Below are 19792 nucleotides of genomic sequence, written 5' to 3'. Positions count from 1 at the left end.
CACCCTGAGATTTCCAAAGCTGGACGCAGTTCCACAGTTACTAATATATTTGCTGTCATCTTACCCCTTTATGCAAACATCCAAAGGAGGAGAGGCACTGCCAAAAATAAGTTCAGGGGAAACATAAAGAAGCCTCAACTTCTCTCTCCTCCATTTTCCTCCAGTGAATTTTCTAACAACATTAAGCCAAGAAGAATGATCACAGCAGAAGTAAATATAAGTAGGGATGATCTGACTACAGCTTAATCAGCTCACAGCCCTCAGCAAACAAGACATTTTCTTAGGTTCAGATTCCCAACACCCTTCTGAAGGTAGAGAATGCTGTATGGACAAAGATCAGGAGTGAATTACGCATCTCACATAACCATGACCTAGAAAAGAACCAAAGAGTAGGAAATTTCAGTGGAAAGTAACAGGGGAAAAAAGCAACCAGAAGTAACTTGGCTAAATTGAGCAACATAAGATTAAACACTGGCATGTTTAGAAATTCCCAGTCCCCAGTTAATAAAACCAGGGTCATGAGAATTCTTCATACTTTACCATCTGCATTTACCCACTCACCCAGCCAGCTCCCAGCCCTAGAAAAACATTGTTTGGAGGAAGAAAAATAATTCTTTTTTTTTTTTTTTGAGACCCAGGAATCTGTAATTTTTTTTAAAGTTAGTACATTATAGTTACGCATAATAGTGGGGTTCATTTTGACATAATCATACATGCATAGAATATAATTTACTCCATTTTAGTCCTGAAGGAAAGTAATTCTTTAGCAAGAAAACATTTGAAGTTGACCTCAAATAAGACTTTATTTTAAAATCTGGAAATAAATTCCAACTCTAATTTATTCTAAGATATTTGGGGTTAATCAAGTCATTTTGGACAAATGATGTGGTCAAAACACAAATAATTTTATAAGAAGCCATATATATATGTACACACACATATAATTTATTAATATATCTATTTATATTTATAAATATACATTTATAAATATATCTGTATATATGTATGTATATATCTGTATATATTTATAAATATATCTGAAATAAGACTTTCCATATATAATGTATAATATATAATATGTATAATATATACTATGTAATATACATAAGAAGGCTCTCACCTTCCACTGAAATGACTAAAATGCTAACAAATAATAAAATATTAATTTTAAAATGTGAATCTGGTTTTGTAAGCATTTGTACTTGTCTCTCTCCCTTCCCTCACTGCCCAGCTTTGAAAGCCTCCCCTTCTAAGAAACGGTGCAACTCCATCGCCGCCTTAAAGGCGACCTCACAGGAGATTGTGTCTTCAGTTAGCCAGGAGTGGAAGGACGAAAAACGGGATCTCCTGACTGAAGGACAGAGTTTTAGCAGCCTTGATGAAGAAGGTAAAGACATGTGACTTACAAAAACCAGAAAAAGGGCTCTCAGTGGCAGAGCATTTGCCTAGCAATCCAGAGGCCCTCAGTTGATCAGATCCCTAGTACTGCAAAAGAAAAAAGAAGGAAAAGAAAAGAAAGAAAGAAAAGAAGAAAAAAGAAGAAAATTCTAGTGATTTATTTATACAAATAACATAAATTCACAGTAGAAAATACTAAAATATTCAAAAAGAGAAATCTATAATCCCACAATCAGATGGTAACATATCAATAGTTTGTTTTTTTCACTCCTAGGCTTTCTGTGCACGTATGTACAAACACATATACAATGTAACAAGTTGCCTCTTCAATTATTTAGAGATTTAATGAATTTAAATAAAGTTTTATAATGTTTTCCTTACATAGCATGAATACACTTCGTTAGATTCCTTCTTTGGGTAGATACAGAATTTTTTTTTTCCTGCCTTTTGAAGTAGGATCTGTCTTAAAACTGGGAGTTCTGTCTGTCTGCTGCGGCTACATGGACCTCACATCCCTTTTCCCTTTTCCTTGCTGGCTAGGATATCTGGACAATGGTAAATATAAGTGTGATAGCAGGAAGACTGGCCTTGTCCTGATTTTAAAGGGAATGCTTCTCATGTTTCTCTGTTGAAATTTGCTGAACTTGGTGCCCATAATTAAGTCAAGGAAGTTCCTTTTTGTTTCTTCCCCCTAGTTTTTTTTTTTTAATTATTAATACTCGGTGCTGAGAATTGAACCCAGTGCCCCACAAATGCCAGGCAAGTGCACTACCACTGAGCCACAGCCACAGCCCTCCTCTAGCTTTTTATCAAGGAAGGTAGTACTCAATTTCTGATTTTATTAAATATTTTTCTCTGTTTACTGAGTTAACCATTTGGTTTTTCTCTTTAAATGCAATAAGGGGAAGTGACACTTTAAATTTTTCTATCAGTACATTCTTTTTTATCAGCATATTGTTTTAGAATCCCAACATTTCCTAAAAATGCCTTTTGCTTCCTATAGAAGATAAGAACTCTTGCAGGAGTTTTCTTTTCCTCCGAGGCCTTAGGGCGTTAATTCCATCCCATTCTGCAACATCTATCCAAGTGTACTTTATTAGGACTCTTTCTTTCTCATCTTTCCATAAACCAAACTTTGAACAAGTTATTGATTTCAGCAAAAGAGGTGTCCTTGTTCTTTTCTCTGAATTGTTGATGGCTCCAGTTCCTGGCAGACACCACCTCCTTCCTGTAAGGAACCCTGCTGAAGTTCAAGCAGTAGGTCCAGCTGTTAAGGGGAAATAAATACACTACAAGGTATCCAGAAAGTCTGGAAACGTGGGAAGCACTAAATATACAAACCATACTTTTTTTGATGAATTCTTAGACCTATTGCTTCAAATTTAGAGATGTTACACCTGAAAATGTCTCTGAGGGTCAAAGAAATCCCTTTGGAGCATATTCGGTTTTTTAAACTTTATTTTATTTATTTATATTTTACATATTGGGGAGGATTGAACCCAGTGCCTCCCACGTGCTAGGCAAGCACTGAGTCACAACCCCAGTCCTGAAGCACGTTCCTATTTTATTATATCCTATTATAAAACGAGTTTTCCTGTGTTCCTTCACGTACAGGGTTTGCCTCTTCATAATGCTCCATGCTGGGGGACTTCTCCTTCCAGAGTGCACCAAGTCATTGCCAAAATTTCCTCCAGTTTTTTACCATTTGTTTTCTGGAATTCTCAGCATGTTTAGATTATATTCCATTGACATGGAACAAATTACCCAGAATTTAGCAGGTTAAAATAAAACCTATTTATTAACAGGCAGTTTTATACCTAGGTACTGTACTCAGGGTCTGAAAAGCAGAAATCAAGGTGTCATCATATTGTCAGCAGAATACAGTTCCTGTAGTAAGTCAGTCCTCTTAGCATTTCAACTCTTCCTGTCTCGGACCTCCAGACCCAAATTTAAAGGTTTTGTATGATTACATCAGATTCCCCTGGATAATCTCCCTTTTGACTAACTTAAAAGTTACCCAACTCAAAGTAACCAAGATTACATCAGCAAAATCCCTTTCTGACAGATCACATAGAATAATCACGGGATCATATTTTCAGGTTCCTTCCACACTCAAAAGGAGGTCATACAAGTGTGTGAATCGCTGGAAATCATCTTAGAATTCTTTTTTTTTTTTAAGTTTTATTATTTGTTCTAATTAGTTATATATGACAGTAGAACGCATTTATGCACTTTGATATATCATTCATAGATGGGATATAATTTCTCATTTTTCTGAATATATATGTTACAGAATCATATTGGTCATGTAGTCACATATATACATATTCTACCAATCACAATGTTGTTTTTTTTAAACCAAAAAGATGCGGGAGGATGAAGAAGTAGTTTCTTGCTTCAAAGAGCTGCTCCCCAGTGTGGTGGGGCCAGTTGCTCAGTGTTTGGATGGTGTGTGACCATTTTTACATTCACTGTCATTCAGTTCATAGAGCTAATCATCCCCAAGACCTAAGTCTGCTTTGGTATTCTTAAAATCCAGCTCCATCTGCCTTCTAATTAGTAGAAATTCACTGGAATCTGATGTCTGCTTATTCTTCAGACTCAGGTTTCAATATTATTAAGGGTTTTCATGTTTTTCTCTGTATTTAATGAAGTCAGGATCAAGTATACTAAAGATTGCTAACAGATGCCATGTTCAATTGAAACCTTTCTGAGGTTTGAATGTTGAACACATTGGTTACTCATGGTTTTATACTGTCATCATCTGGTATTCACCATGACAGTTCTTTATTTCCACCTGAATTGGAGGCAGAACTCCACTATCTATGCGTTTTAATGTATTTTCTAGATTCCTGACCAAAGTGCAGCCCTGTCCATGCCCCATTTGTCCCTGTGTGTCTCTCTCTACCCCAAAATATATACTCCTTCAATTGCACAACCTGGGCTGAGGGAATGTAACTCAGTGATACAAGGTAGAGCCCTTGCCTGGCATGCACAAATCCCTAGATCTGATCCCAGCAACCAAAAAGTAAAGAATTCAAACCCAACCTTACACCCACAACATCATGCCTTTTAGAATCCTTTTCCATTTATACACTAAAAAATCCCTAACTCTGAATCTGTTGTGCCTAACAAGGAATGCCAGAAGCTTATACTGTATTTATTAATTTATTATCATGTTTTAGTTCAGTTTGCAGGGAAAATGGAAAAGAATTTACCTAGACTCTGAAAAGATGGGCATGTTTCACTGCTCAGTCTGGAATATTCTCTTTCCTGACAAGGGAGGACTCTTGGGCTCCTGTAGATTAAGGCATAGCAACTGTTCTGGCCCTGAAAATTCTTCTTACATATACTGAGATTCCCAGATACATGCATCTCATAGTGAAGGCAAAGCAGGTTTGCCCTCTGTTCATTCATCTGCCTGTCATCCTTTTAATCTCTGTCAAATTATCTCCTTAAGCTTCCAGGAGTTTTTATGCCATTGTTTTGAAATAATAAATCGCTTTATTAGGTTTTTAAAAGAATATCCCTAATGTCATTTCCATAAGCCATTTTGGAAATTAATGCAGTTTCCTTTCTGTTTAACCTGTTTGCAAGCAGCTCTTTTACATTTCTACTGTAATTCAGAAGAGCACAGTTCATTTGCTGCCTGATATGTAAAATGAATGGTTTGGACTAGTTCTAGTTATTAGAGATACAAAAGCAAGCATGTATTACTGAGATCCATGACAGTGTGTCCCTTTCATTCCCCAGCCCTGGGATCCCGACACAGGCCAGACCTGGTGCCCAGCACTCCATCACTATTTGAAGCTGCTTCCTTGACAACCACAATTTCATCTTCTTCCTTGTATGTCAGTGAACATTATGCACACGACAGGACTACGCTTTATTCAAACAGGTAACACTTAGTGTGATCAGTGTCCATGAGGCTATTACCATGTCAGCATTAGGCCTAAAGCAATATCTGAATGAACAAGCACATGTTGTCTCTAGCAACTGGGATGCACGGAGAGATAAGCCTTGCTTGATTTTTGCTTTGGCAAAACACATTTTGGGGGAAAGCCTCCTGTCTGTCCTTTCTAATAATCATGTCACGTAGAAATTCTACACTCGGTTCTATGAAAGGATACAGATCTTTCATTGTTTTATTTTAGTAGTTTCTTGTGAATGAATTTTTTTTAGCAAGCTGTCTTGGTGAATGTTACACAGATAGATACATAGATATGTCAATATTCTCTTTTGTATGTGCAACCTTAGTGACTATGTAAACAGAATGATGGCCTCCAAAGCTGTCCACAGATTAATTTCTGAAACCTATAAATAGGTTACTATATATGATTAAAAGGACTTTGCCAGTGTAGCCAGAGAGGCTCAGTGTAATCACAAGATCTTTGTGAGAAGAAAAAAGAGGAGGATCAGAATCAGAGAAGATGTGATACCAGAAGCAAAGGATAGAGACAAAAGAATTTGAAGATGCGGTGCCACTGGCTTTGACGATGGAGGAAGAAGCCATGAACAAGGAAGGCAGGTGGAGTCTAGAAGCTGAAAAGTGCAAGCAAATGGATTCTCTGCTAGGGCATCCACCAAGGAGTACAGCCCTGCCAACAGCTTAACTTTTAGGACTTCTCATCTCCAGAGATGTAATATAATAAATTTGTATTGATTCAACCCACCAAATTATTACTCATTCCAACAGCCACGGGAAACGAACGCAGTGACTCTCAAATAGTTAATGTGGATTTAAGTATTAGGGTAGGTTACTAAAATTTCTTCTATAAAAGTGTAATTATTTATTCGTTTTATTCCTTTTTAAACAAAATACTCTTCAATATTGGTTCTAGTGATAGAAAAATGACATCTTTACAAAAAGATCAGAACACTATCTGTGAGCTTCGCTGTTTTATCTTCTAGTTTTATATATACACTTGTATGACTAACATCAGTTTCAGGAGAGGAACTAGTAGGTTAAACTAGTTCTGGTTGAAACCTAGATCTCAAGAATCAAGATCGTATTTATGGGCTAGGGTTGTATCTCTGTTATAAAGTACTTTCCTAGCATGCACAAGACTCTGGGTTCCATCCCCAGCGCTGGAAAAATAAATTATGTGGAAGTATTTCTTAAATCCTAAGTTATTTTCTACTTCCAGGCTGGCAGCTTGGTTCACTTCCAGAAAAAGAATCAATATGCTAGTTTCATTTTTAATACATGCATAACTGTAGAGTCTAGCTTGGTCATTTGGCAAATTAAAGTCTGGTAGTTAGACTTGCTGTATAGATTATTTTATATCACTGTTCCCTTCTCTCTCAGTTAGATACAGGAACAGAGAGGTAGCAAATTAGGCAGTTGTCACCCTAGGTCTGGAGAAGTGAAGAAAACAGCTAGGTGAGCCACAGATCTAAGCTGGGCCCACCTTTGGATTATCTGCTTTCGAGGCCAATAAATAAGACTCTATTATAAATTATTTAACTCACCTGAACTACATAAAAGTCACTAAATATGATTAGCTTCCTTGGATTGGAAAGATTTAAAGTGACTTAAAGTAATATATAATACCTAATATTAATGTGTACCTTGGATGTTCACATTTGGTAGGTAAATTAGTCGAGCAATGGTTTTTCCTATCTGCATGGTGCAACCAAACATAGGAGTCTGTATAATGTTCTTTGTCTCTCAAGCATAAATAAATGGTAACTGGAAAGATAGCTGGAAAGCTGCAGGAAGTCCTCAGTGAGATCAAGAACAAATCTCATGTGATTCAATGGTGCTTTTCTACAGTTTGCTACTGTGATAATAATCAGGGACATATAATTAGATATGATCAAATCATTTACTGAAATCTCAGCACAAAAATTAAAATGCTTTTTGCTTGTGTTTTTTGTGGTAGTATGGGTTTTGTTGTTAAATGTCCCATCTCTTAGCCAAAGGTATTAAACTCCTGAGAATTAATAAGAGAATTTCCCCGGCATCTAGCCTTCTTCTGACTCCCAGTATTGAAAGCTTTCTCTATATTCTCTACTCTGCATGTTCCTAGAGCTGTTCTATAATTCTTGCTACTTTTCTTTACACTGATGCTGGCTAGCATATAGATTTGGATGGGGGAAATTTAAAATTCAGTTCTCTATGATATTCTTCCTTTTTTATTTGTTCTTTTTAGTTATACATGACAGCAGAATGTATTTCGGCAAATTATACATACACAGAAACAGAGTATAAACATTCTATTTTTTGAAGTAAATTGCTTCAAATAAATCTTCTTTGGCATTGTATGTCCAAGTTGCCATTTTATCTCTTATATTTAGCTATCAGGGTTCAGTAGCAAGAACAAGAAACTGTTTCATCTGAGGACGAGCAGAATTGGAAGCTTACCAAGGTTATGGAAAGGCTGGGAGAGCTGGCTCTAAGCTGGCCTTGGAAGTCAGTCTGGGCACTCCCCAGGCTGGCCCACCAGCAGCACTGTAGCCCAGGCTACTATCAAGTAGGTACTCGGTCTAGGATATGCAACCCAGAACCAAATATTTCCTTAAACCCAAAATGTTCTTAAAATGAACCAACATTCAGAAATCAAATGGCTTCACTGAAATACCCAGATTGATTTGAAAAGTCAGTAACTTTGAGGCCACTTGACCTTTTGCTCCTGGGATTTGTCAGCTGGAAGGCAGAACCCTAGACCCTCCAGGTCAGTGCTCTCTGCTTCATTCTTCTGTGTTGTCACCTGCCTGCTCTCATAGGTATTTCTGCTTTCAACCTTGATATATGTAAGAAGCTGAAAAATATACCTTGAGTCTCAACCACAGCCTTAGGGAAATAAGAAAGAAAAGAGGTGGAAGTGCTAAACACCCCAAAGAGAAGTAGTGGCACAAGAATTCCAGGGAGGCCACATCCCTATTTCCCCAACCTATTTATTCAACAGGGAACCTCACCAGCAAGCTAAAGAAATTGTCACCTTTTTGTTTGCATCATTTTTTTCTCTTACTGCCCTATGTGGTATTTTTGAGGCAATAAAAGTAGACACACTTCTAAGTCTCAGCTGACCTACTAAGTTATTAAAACCTCATACAAACATCCTGGGAAGAAAAAGCATTGAAGAAAATGAAAATGTTTTGAATATTGATATTATAATTCCAAGGTAAGATTTTTCTCTGTATCTGAATCATTTTTCTGTTCAAAGTGTCTGTTCTCTCATTTTGACATTGTGCTATTCATATCTGTGCTAAAATAAGCGGTAAATACTTCAACTAGCAATTGTCATTCTGACAGTCTTTTTAGATTCCTTAACTTTGAAAGGTATTGATTAGTGCTGTATGTTTCTATACCTAAATTATATACCGGGGAACTGCTGTCTCTTAGAATTCTATCTTTTTTAAGGATTATTCTTTATAACTTCAAAAATGCCATTTGTCTCTTACAATCCATTCTCTTTATTTCTTTTCTCCAAAAATTGACTAGGAAGCAAAGAAAAAAAAATGAATCATCTTTAAAGTGTATATTTAACCTGCTGATTGGAAGTATATGTTTTCAAGTTCTACTGTATAGCCTTGTATTAGAACATGCAGATTGTAGACATGAATTGAAATTGTCATAGACACATGCTTCACAAGAAAATAGTGGATTTAAGTTTTGAATTTTTAACAGTTGAATTTTTCTTTCCTGGTAGGAAGTCTGTTCTTTTAAAGGAGGTATAAACTGAGCACTAAGAAATACAGAGGCAAATGAGTTTTATCTCAAAATGAAGAGCAGTTCAACTTAATGTTATAGAAATAAGTTACACACATGAATATTCATTCTTCTCGTGATTTCCTGCACAGTTGGCAGCAAAGCTGAAGCTCTAATTATGCATAAGGATCAAAAGCCCACTTCATTCAGATCTATCTTTACTTTTTCTGTCAGAGATGCCCTTACCAGCATCACCTCTCCAGCCACTCCTGGGTTTTGCTAGTGACTATTTTTAATAGTTAATTCAGCCTGGAGACATTTGGAGTTTTGTGAGAAGAGCAGATATATCAGAGGAGAAGCCACTGGTCATTTGCACATGGAGAGAGAGAGAGAGCAAGCAAAAAAAATAAATTCAGGGTTCTAAATCTCAGAGGCTGACCCAGCAGATCTGGCAGCAGTCCTGGGCCCCCTTCTTCAAGTACCTAGGAGAAGGGTGAATAGTTGCCTCTAGTCACAAGTCCCCCCACACAAATTGCTTACCACTCACATTTAAAGTAGAGGCATCTTAAAGTAGGTTAGGGACCTTTCTTTTGATTTGTCTGAAAGAGAAGGAAATGGAAATGCGGAGACCTTAGGTGATACATCCGAGTGTGCTGGTAAGATGTCAACTGGGACACTGGTTTCTAGGGTCCTAATCTCTTGTTCTTTTCACTGTGTCATCCTTTCATCATGGTCTCCAAGTGCTTTTGGTCTTATCCTTTTTGTGAGCTGTGTGTAGAGTATTTTTCCTAGTGTGAATTCTGACCCTATTTGAGTCATCTTCTTTTGCTACATAATACGTAATGTATTTCTAGTAGGCAAAATGGGGGACTTTGTTCTAGAAGTCATTGGCAATGCTCTGGCAACTTTTCTCTCATAGTGCTTGCCATATTATAAGTCATAAATAATAATCTAATAACTATAACAGTTACAGTAATAACTAACTATGAGACCTTAGTAAGATTCTGTGTTAAGCTTTTCACCTGCATCCAGACATTTAATTCTCATAGTGTCTCTGTAAGGTAAGTATGTTTATTATTTCTAGCTTACAGATGAAGAAACTGATGCTTAGCAACATTAGGTAACTTTAAAGGCCACGTGGCTAAAAACTGGAGCCTTGCCATCCACCCAGAGCACTAATAACAGAGGATAAGGCTGTTATTTCACAGCTGTGCTCATTCGTGTTGTCACTTCTCAGGCGAGATGAGTTTTAAATGATGCTTTTAATGGAAATTTGTTCACATCTGCACAAGTTCTCTTCTTCCTCCTCTGTTTTGCCTTTTCTATGATTTTTGAGTGAGGATTTTCATTTTCAAAGATGTTCAAGTGTTCAAACATCTTTAAAAAGATAGCCCATTAATTTAAATTCACAAGTAACAAGAAACAGCTATTTCCTCGAGCTTTATTCCCAGCTCTCCAGATGGACTTAGAGTCACTACCTTATCATTGAGAAGAGACTTTTGTTAGAAAGGTTTCTGCTTGGTTTTGACAATCCTGTATCTTCTGTTGATGTTGCGAGGTGAGCAGGAACATTTACTGTGAATGAAAATTGGTTGCAAGTATTTCCTAGTGATTCCAGATCTCTAACTCTAACCCTAGGGAAGAGTTGGGGCACATCTGCAGTATCTGCTAGGGCTATCACAACTACCTGCTATGCTGAGACCCCAGTCAAGGGCTTCTCAGCCCCTCACAGGTGATGCCCAGGTTGCTGAGGAATGTTGAATTGGCCTCTGCAAACTCTGCTGTTATGCTTCATAATCTGGTTACTCCTGACTTGCAGACAAACCTACTTTCTCCACCACCTCAGGTATTCCTCTTGCTCTGCCTGATTGGCTGTGATTAACAAATCATCACTAAAAACTTTGGCCTTCAAATTGCCACTTCCACCCATCTAACATTGGACAGGTTACTTTACTTTTATGTTCGTTGGTTTCCCCATTTGTCAAATGTAGATTATTATACTCCTGCTCTCAGTGGGTTATCCTAAACAGTAAATGAAATAATGATAGGAAAGCACATATAACACCTCCTGACACATAGTAAGTGCTATCAAAACATTTGTTGAAATAACCAAGTGGCAGCGGGGTGCAGGTGTGCGTGCTTAAAATCCCAGCAACTCAGACTTAGGCAGGAGGATTCCAAATTCAAGGCCAGCCTCAACAAGTTAACAAGACCCTTAGAAACTTAGTAAGATCCTGTCTCAAAATAAAAATTAAAAAGGACTGGCAGCAGCAACATAGAGAGTGGAGCCTAAGGCGCGGCCAAGGCGAGCAGCTCTCTCCACTTGTAGTGCTTCCTGGCACAGCTGCAGGTGGTGGCCCGTCCTCTGAATACGCAGTGCCCCTGAATCCTCCAAGCTGCACTGTGTGTTCAGTCACAGTGAGGGCACCTGAGCCATCGGCCTGCTGGCCTTCCTGGCCTCAGCCTTCTTTTTTGTGGTTGATGCCTATTTTCCCTAGATCAGCAATGCCACTGACCACAAGTACCTGGTCACTGGCGACCAGCTCTTCTCAGCTCTCTGGACCTTCCTGTGGTTTGTTAGTTTCTGCTTCCTCACCAACCAGTGGGCAGCCACCAAGCTGGAAGATATGTTGGTGGGAGCTGACTCGACTCGGGCAGTGATCACCTTCAGCTTCTTCTCTGTCTTCTCCTGGGGCACACTGGCTTCCCTGGCCTACCAGCGCTACACAGCCGGAGTGGACACCTTTATCCCGAACTATGTAGACCCCACCCCAGACCCCAACACAGCCTACACCTCCTACTCCAGTGCATCAGTGGATAACTACCAGCAGCCACCCTTCACTCAGAGTGTGGACACCACTGAGGGCTACCAGCCACCCACTGTGTACTGAGTGGTCACAGGGAGTGAGTGGGCAGGGAGGGCACCCTGGGGCCTCCCCTCTGCCCTGGACTTTTCCTCCAGGCCTGCCTCCCCGAGCGGCAGTTCCTCCTCTGGCCACACCTGCTGCAGCTGACAGCCCAGAGGGCCGGCCTTCCCACGCCTGCTTCTAGTTGGCAGAACACACCCAAGTGCATGTGCCCAAAGGGGCTTTGCAGTCACTGACCTACATGGGCATTTTTTTTAGGAAAGGGTTTTTAGTTAGATGTTTTCTCATTGGCTTTCTCCTCTTCCCCACAGTTCTGGGACTTGAACCCAGGGCCTTGCATATGCTAGGCAAGCACTCCATCACTGAGCTAAACCCCCAGCCTTCAGTGCTTTTAACGACTTGCTAACCTTGTTGGAGTAGCCAGAAGCAGGAAGGTGTGGATGATGTTCCCTTTTGCCAAGGGCCCCAGCATCCCTCCATCCTGAAGGAGCCCAGCTCAGCCTGGGCTGCAGTAGCCAGTTATTTGGGTTTTCTGCCAAAGACAGAGGTTGGGAGTCCTTGTACCTGTGTCTAATACTGGCTTAGGCTCCCTGCATCCTCACTCAGGTCTGCCCCCTTGTCCCTTGCTAGGCCTCAGGCCAGGCCAAACTCAATGCTGAATCCTCTGGGGTCGCCACTGTGCCGACCACCTCTGGGCTGGTTCCCTCCCTGACAGCCATAGCAGGGGTGGGGCTGCTGCCCGCCCCAGGCAGAGCTGGACAGCACTTCCTTCTTGCTCCTACCAGGACAGCAGGGAGGGACTTTGCCTAATGAGAACACCCAGCTTTATGTAAATATTCAACTAGTTTTGGAGTATGGGGAGGGCAGAGGCACCCTGCACTAATTTGAATGTACTAAAAAAGCCTTGAGAGAAGATGCTCTTGTCCTTAGGTTGTGAGACTGGATTGGAGATGGAATAAATGTTTTTCTTTCAAAAAGTAAAAATAAAAATGACTGAGGGAGCTTGCAGGAAACTAACATGCCAGTTTCTTCTTTCAATGTTGTAGAAGAGTAAGTTCTATGTCTTCTGGGGAAGAACAGGTGAAGAGGCAGAGAGCAAAAGTACCAGTCTAATAGAAGTTTCTATGGAAACACAAGGAGTCAGGTAATGATCAAATTGATAACACAAATCTTAAATGACCTCCATTCAACTCAAATTTATTGAGCACTACTTTCTTGGAATTATGTTAGTATGATATAGGACACAAGAATGGATTTTTAAAATGGTGGTCCCTATGGATAAATTTCCTCATGGCTAAGATTTGTAGATTCTACTGTCATGCATAACTAAAAAGAGCTAATTTTTAAAAAGGACTGGGGATGTATCTCAGTGGTAAAGCACTTATGGGTTCAATTCCAAGTACAAAAAAAAAAAAAGCCAAGTGCTTCAAGGTGTCAACACCTTGCAACTTCCCCCTAAGTTTCACTATCTGGGACAAAACATAGGGTGTGTGTGTGTGTGTGTGTATGGGGGGGTGTGTGTTTGTTTACAAAAGCCACCAGTGGGTATTTTATTAGTCAGAGTTCAGTCAAGAAAACAGAAAACAAACTTGGAATTTTGAAGGGAATTGGTTACAAAGTGTGGGGAAACTGGAAGAAGAATGGGGGAAGTTGCAGAAATCCAGATAAAAGAAGAAGCGGCTCACAGCATTAGCCCTGACACCTTCAAGAGCTTAGACTCAGGGACAGTGTAGAAGAGCACTACCTAAAGAGTTGGGGTAGTGGCAGGAACGCAGCCACCTTCAGAGATACTGCCCGAAGAAGGAGAAAGAAAAATGAGGGAGAAGAGAGCCAGAGACTTCTCTTCTCACCTCACCCATTCCCTAAAGAGCAGAACCCAGCAAAGGGGCATGAGGATCTGGGGAATGCAGTTTGCCCACTCTCAACCCTAGTGTTGCAAAGTACAGCTGAGACAGGATGTAAATAATGGCCTCATGAGCAGAGCAAAAGCCAGGTAGATGTAAGATCTTTAAAAATAATAATAATAATTACAAAGATCAAAGCTTTACAGAGGGAGAGGGCATGCAAGAACAGGAATCATGTATACTCTTATGAAAGGAATCATAGAACCAATTTATTATCATGCCAGTGTAATGATAGTATGTAAAGTAGCTGTAATTTTTTTTGGATGATCTGTGCAATTACAGACCACAGTATTTACCAACAAATCTGACAGTAATGCTTTCCCTGGTACTGATAGGTTGTAAATACTCAGAGATGTCTTAGCTAATTCCAGACACATGGAATAGATAGAAAGGTTCTTTGGCTGGAGAACTGGAGGTCTGTAAGAGTGGGAAATCCAGGTAAGTCTGCCTCTGACAAGGCAGCAGACACAGCATGGAAGAAGAGCCATCAGGCATGTCCCAGAAGACGACTCGACTTTTATTGCCAATACCTGGTGTCTGAAGCCACCACTGCATCCCCTCTCATCAATTCAATACATTTCAGCCTGGAACACACACACATCATGGAGGGGGTACAGCTAAGGCAGGATTTAGCCAACTTTTTCCCAGTGTCAGGAAACTAGGTTGCCAAGAAAATGATGACACATGTTTAGAGGAGAAGGACATTCCTGAGGATCCTGAAGCAAAACCCTGCTTTATTCCCAAGAGAAGAATGTCTCCTATCAGGAATTAAGACTGTTGTAGGAATGCTTGTAGTACCAGAGAGCATAGGGGAAGGGTCACATCTCTCTCCCAATGTGGCTTGGACCCATTCACAGAACATCGGACCTCCCAGACGCTTCACAAGATGCCTGTTCATTTAGTTTCCCCTCCCCACCCCCAGAAAAAGGGGGGATTGGATTTACATCACCTCCAGTTTGCAGCTGGAGTTTACCAGATGCCTGTCTTTTTTTTTTTTTTTTTAGTAAACTGTGGAACTGCCTCTGTAAAGCTAAGTGATTAGCTTTTCACATGATTCCTCACATATTTCTGCATGGGCAGGAAATTGAAGTGAATTTTTCAGATATCTGACATTTTATGAAGAATTATTTAAGATTCAGCATTAATTCAAAGAATGCACACTTATTTCTTCAGGAATTAGTGCATGATAGTATTTCCAGATGCTTTTCCTGTATTAGATGTTTTCTAATGGATCTAATTTATGGATAAGTCATATTGCAAAAAAAAGAAAAAGGGGAAATTGTCCAGGCTTTGGATACTCTAACTTATCAAAAAAACAAAAACAAAACCTCCATCTTTATTTCCTTGACATTAGCCACTATGCTTCATCTTGGAAGAGTGGTTTGCAGGTGGATCTCTGTAGAGCCACCAATTCTCCATCCCTCCTCCATTGGCACTCTAGAGAAATGCTTCTCAATGTGACTAATTCCTACATCCAGGTATTTGCTTCTAGAAAGAGGGCCCTGAAACCTTCCTTTTAGAAAGCTTCTGAAGGGATTCTTAGATTATAAGAAAAGGATTTTGGAGATAAACTCTCTGTATCGGATCAAGAAATGAAGCAATGTCTTTGCCTGTGGCTCAGCTGAACCACAGCTGGGCTCTTTCAAGGAATTAATATATAACATCTATTGCTCAAAATACAAACCACACAAAGTGAATGCATTTTCAGATTACATTAAAGAGGATAGGTCACACCTGCCTGGATGAGTCCTAAGCAAAAGCACCCTTGCCTTAAGATAGTAACAGTCCCCAAGGAAATGTGCCCACCCACCCAAATCTGCTTCCCAGCTCAACCCCTCTGACCTGAGGCCAAGTTGCACTTATGCTCAGCATCTGGTCTTGCTTCTACAAAGATCCCTGATTCTATAGCCAAGCACAGAAATTCTCTTTAAGATTCCCCGCTTCTCCGGCTTCCCTGCTCCACTTAAAGGTCAGTTTGGGCCTTCTGAGAGATGCACGATGGGTGAACTTTTTCAAGGCTCATGTTATGTCCCGCTCCATCCAGGGGCCCTCAATTTAGGACTCTGCCAGAATCCCAAATTTAAGTTTGTTTCCCTGATAGACCTTAAACATACAAGAAGAGCAGCCAATGTAATTTTCTCCAAGGAAAGAAGAAAATGGATCCCTGGCATCCTCTGTTTAATCCCTCTGTTACCTACGGAATTATCTCCACAGCAGCCAGCTCCCTAACCTGTCATTTAGATGAGTTGTTGATCTTTAGGGGAAAGGATTCCACAGCGGAAGTCCACCAGAGGAAACCTGCTAAGGATTCACCGACTCCAGAGCACTGGCCCTGCTCTGCCTCCCCACAGGCAGACCAAGCTCATCTACCACAAGCTGTCTTTTGCTTTTAGTTCATGACAGTTATGGGCATCAGGAGAATTAGGTGAGTGGAATGAGGGATTAGGAGACAATGATAAACTCTCAATTCAGGATAGTATTAATCCAAAATGTAATTATTTAATAGCCTGTTTTCAAGGATAGAGTAATAAAGATGAACTGCATTATGATGGAAAGGAGCTCATTATTTTTCTGGCCAGCCACATTAAAAGTTAGTGTTTGGAAGTTCACAAAAGAACTTGAAAATGTCCAGATTTTTTATTAAATGAAGAATTCGGATAAAATGAAAATTTCATCCTGATCACTTGGAGAAAAAAAAATTGGCAGCTTTTCTCTGTCTTTTCATTGGTCTCTCATCTCACTGGAAAGGTGCTTCTGAGATACAAGCATTTAGCTTGGGGACAGGTGTTTTGTCTTTTATTTATATGTGAGTGCTCCTAAGCCAGTGCCCTAGTAATTCCAACTGCTGTTACTGGCCATTTTCTTTGTCATCACTGAGTTGTGACAGGAGAGAGGGCAGCATTCCGAGATCAAGTCAAGGCTTGTTTGGGAAATGGATCAAGTGTCTACTTCTTTGCCTTTTCCTTGACCACTCTTGATGCTTTTCCAATCCCAGTAACAAAACTTACCCTAAAAGAATCACAGAGCTTTGGAAATGTAAAGAACCTTTTAACATTATGTCATCCAGCCATTTTATCTGTTTTGGTTTTGCTTCAAAATTATGTGCAGAGTTTAACAGAGAGCTTATATATTTTGTTAGGAAAAAGAACAGATCCTTGTCCACCTCCCGCACACTTGACTGTCCCTAGATGCAGCAAAGTTCAACACTCTTAGCTAATTCCTTTGCAATTAATTCCATATCTCTAAATAGCATGCTTATGTTGCTCTTTCTTCATCATTCAGGTTTAGGCCTTAGCTAATAACTTCTCCTTCAAGAAAATGAAGATTGATGTCTTTTCCCCACGTTATCCCTACCACATACATGCACTCTTCTGCTTCCATTGCCTCCCACACCACATTTCCTGCTTCATAGTATACCTACGTCATCATGGCACTTAGATCAATATTGAGTATTCATTATGGCTGTGTAAATATTATGGTGTACAGTCATCCTTTATTATCCAGGGGGACTGGAGTTACAAGACCCCCTGTGGATGCCAAAATCAGTGTTTAAATCCTGTATATAAAATCGTGCAGTGTTTGCATGTAATCTACACACTTCCCTCTGTATACTTCAGATCATCTCTAGGTTACTTATAATACCTAATGCAATGAAATTGCTATATAAATAGCTGTTATACAGTATTGCTAAGGGAATAATGACAAGACATAAGTTTGTACATGTTCAGTACAAGTGCAATTGTTTTTTTCAAAATTTTTCAACTCATAGTTGGTTAACTCTGAGGATTCCCCATCTGCAGAACAGAAAGTCAACTATACTGTGATTTTTCTTTCCTGTATTACTCAGCTTTCCCCTGTAACAGAGAGTTGTCTTGTACTTTCTTTAGTTAGTTTTTTATTTCTTTTTCTTTAATGGAAATCCATGTTCTTCACCAATTGCCTTGATTGCTTCTCATACCATTTAAATGCATTAGCTTCTGTTCATTTCATTTTCTTGCAGAAGTTCCCCCCAGAGTCTCTGATCTGCCCCAGTCTGGACTAGCCGTCCTCTAGGGCTTGCTGCATGGTTGTTACTGGGGGGAATCTCCCTTCTCCATTGTTGTAAGGATCGTAGTCACCTGTCTGTGTTGGTTCCCCTGTTTGTCATATACATCTTCCTCTGTTGATTTACTCCCTCATTCTGGTGAAGTACAGTAGAGGAAAAATCCTAGAGGACCCATATGTCTATGTCTTATTGTAACCCTCACACTTAATTGATAAGGGTAGCTAGTATTAAATTCTATATTGTAAACCTTTTTTTTTCCCCCTCCAAAATTTTGAAGGCTTTGCTCATTATCTTTTCCTTCCCAATTACTTGGGAAATCCAGTACTGTTCTGATTCCCAATTTCCTAATGATGACCTATATCATCTTCCCAGAATCTTTCCAGTTTTCTCTCAGTGTTTCACAATGGAGCTCCTTGGTATAGGTCTGTTTTCACCTAGTGTAGGAAGCACACAGAGCATTCTCCATCTGCAAACTATGTTTTTAAAGTATGGGGAATTTTTCTTAATTTTTTTTTAATTTCCTCCTCTCTTTCTTCTTCCTTTTATGCATGTAGAATCTTCTGGATTTGTACTCCAACATATTTACTTTTCTCTCTTCATTTTGATCTGTTTATTTTTCTGTTCTATTTCTGAGAGGTTTCCTCAACTTTATCTCCTAATCCTTCAACTCCATTTTTAATTTCCGTTACCCTGTTGTCTAAGAATTCTTTTTCTTCCCTGAGGTTTTGTTTTTGGCTTAGCCAGCTTTCCTTATTTCATGGCTGTCATTGCTTCTCATTTCTCTCTGAGGTTATGAGGATTGTAATTTCGGTCTTGCCCTGATTCTTGTCTCCTCTCCCTTTTTGGTCTCAATCTTCATTCAGGTTGCCTTTTCCTGTTTGTTTTAGCCTGCATCTTTCATATTGGACACTCTAGTCAGATGTTTGGGTCAGTGGCCAAGCTCTACTAAAAGGTGACTTGGAATGGGACCTTATGATGGAACCAATATTAGTATCTTTCAGTCTTTGCTGTTGAGCTGGCCACACTGACTATAGAGATGATTCCAGTTTCTTGTTTGATAGGTAAGTCCTGGCTGGCAGCCTCCTGGGACATCTGATAGGAAAGAGACTAGGTCTTTCAACATCTAATAATGCATATTCTCTCCTCTTCTCTCTCTCTCTCTCTCTCTCTCTCTCTCTCTCTCTCTCTCTCTTCAATTCCTCAATTCCTTCCTATGTATCTCAGTCCATGGATCCTGTTCTATGGTCTCATCAGAAAGTAATGATTGCAATAACTTGAATAAGCACTTTATAAAAGAAGAATTACAAATGGCTTAGAAGCACATGAAAAGATGTTCAAAGTCATTGGTTATGAGGGATTCTAGTCAAATGCCCAGATTTCACTGGTACTTGTTCCACCTGCAATGACAGATGCCAAGTGCCCTGGCAAGTACTGTCCAGGTTTACCTGTAAGTCCCTAGTGCTCCCTGGGTGCATACAAACAAGTCCAGTCCCATTGAGAGCCACCATTGCTCCTTGTCTCCCAGCAGACCCTGCCATCTCCCACCAGGACTGCTTCATGACACATGGGGAAAGCACTTTTACTTGTTATGCTGAGACTTGATATTTTATAGATATTCTTCCTGTTTTAACTTTTTTTTCTCATCCTGGGGATTGAACCTAGAGGCACTTTACTACTAAGCCACATCCCACAGCCCTTTTTATTTTTTGTTTTGAAACAGAGTCTCACTAAGTTGCTTAGGCCCTCACTAAATTGCCAAGGCTAGCCTCAAACTTGCGATCCTCCTGCCTCAGCCTCCCAAGTTGCTGGGATAACAGATGTGTGCCACTGTGCCCAGATCCTATTTTAACTTAAAGCTCTCTTGCATACTTACTTTATTCCCTCAGCCCAGCCCCACCCCTGTTTGTCTTACCCTAGGAATCAA

The 19792-nt window shown here is 39.8% G+C and overlaps 1 protein-coding gene and 1 pseudogene across 3 annotated transcripts in view; both read left to right on the top strand.

The window, feature by feature from the left end:
* The window catches only part of Pip5k1b (phosphatidylinositol-4-phosphate 5-kinase type 1 beta), a 291725-nt gene that overhangs the window by 221205 nt on the left and 50728 nt on the right, over positions 1-19792 (top strand). For all 3 annotated transcript variants that reach the window (XM_046459397.2, XM_046459396.2, XM_046459399.2), the window contains 2 exons: positions 1232-1387; positions 5152-5296. In XM_046459397.2, the coding sequence (XP_046315353.1) occupies positions 1232-1387; positions 5152-5296 (301 nt within the window). The remainder of the gene's footprint in view (positions 1-1231; positions 1388-5151; positions 5297-19792) is intronic.
* On the top strand, positions 5895-19025 carry LOC124102930 (synaptogyrin-2-like; annotated as a pseudogene).

The sequence above is a fragment of the Marmota monax genome, unplaced genomic scaffold, assembly GCF_021218885.2.
Source record: "Marmota monax isolate L192 unplaced genomic scaffold, Marmota_monax_Labrador192_F-V1.1 WCK01_AAM20220418_F8-fsc00059, whole genome shotgun sequence".
Classification (NCBI taxonomy): Eukaryota; Metazoa; Chordata; class Mammalia; order Rodentia; family Sciuridae; genus Marmota; species Marmota monax.
The sequence above is the reverse complement of the archived record's forward strand: the minus strand, read 5'-3'. Positions and strand labels throughout refer to the sequence as shown.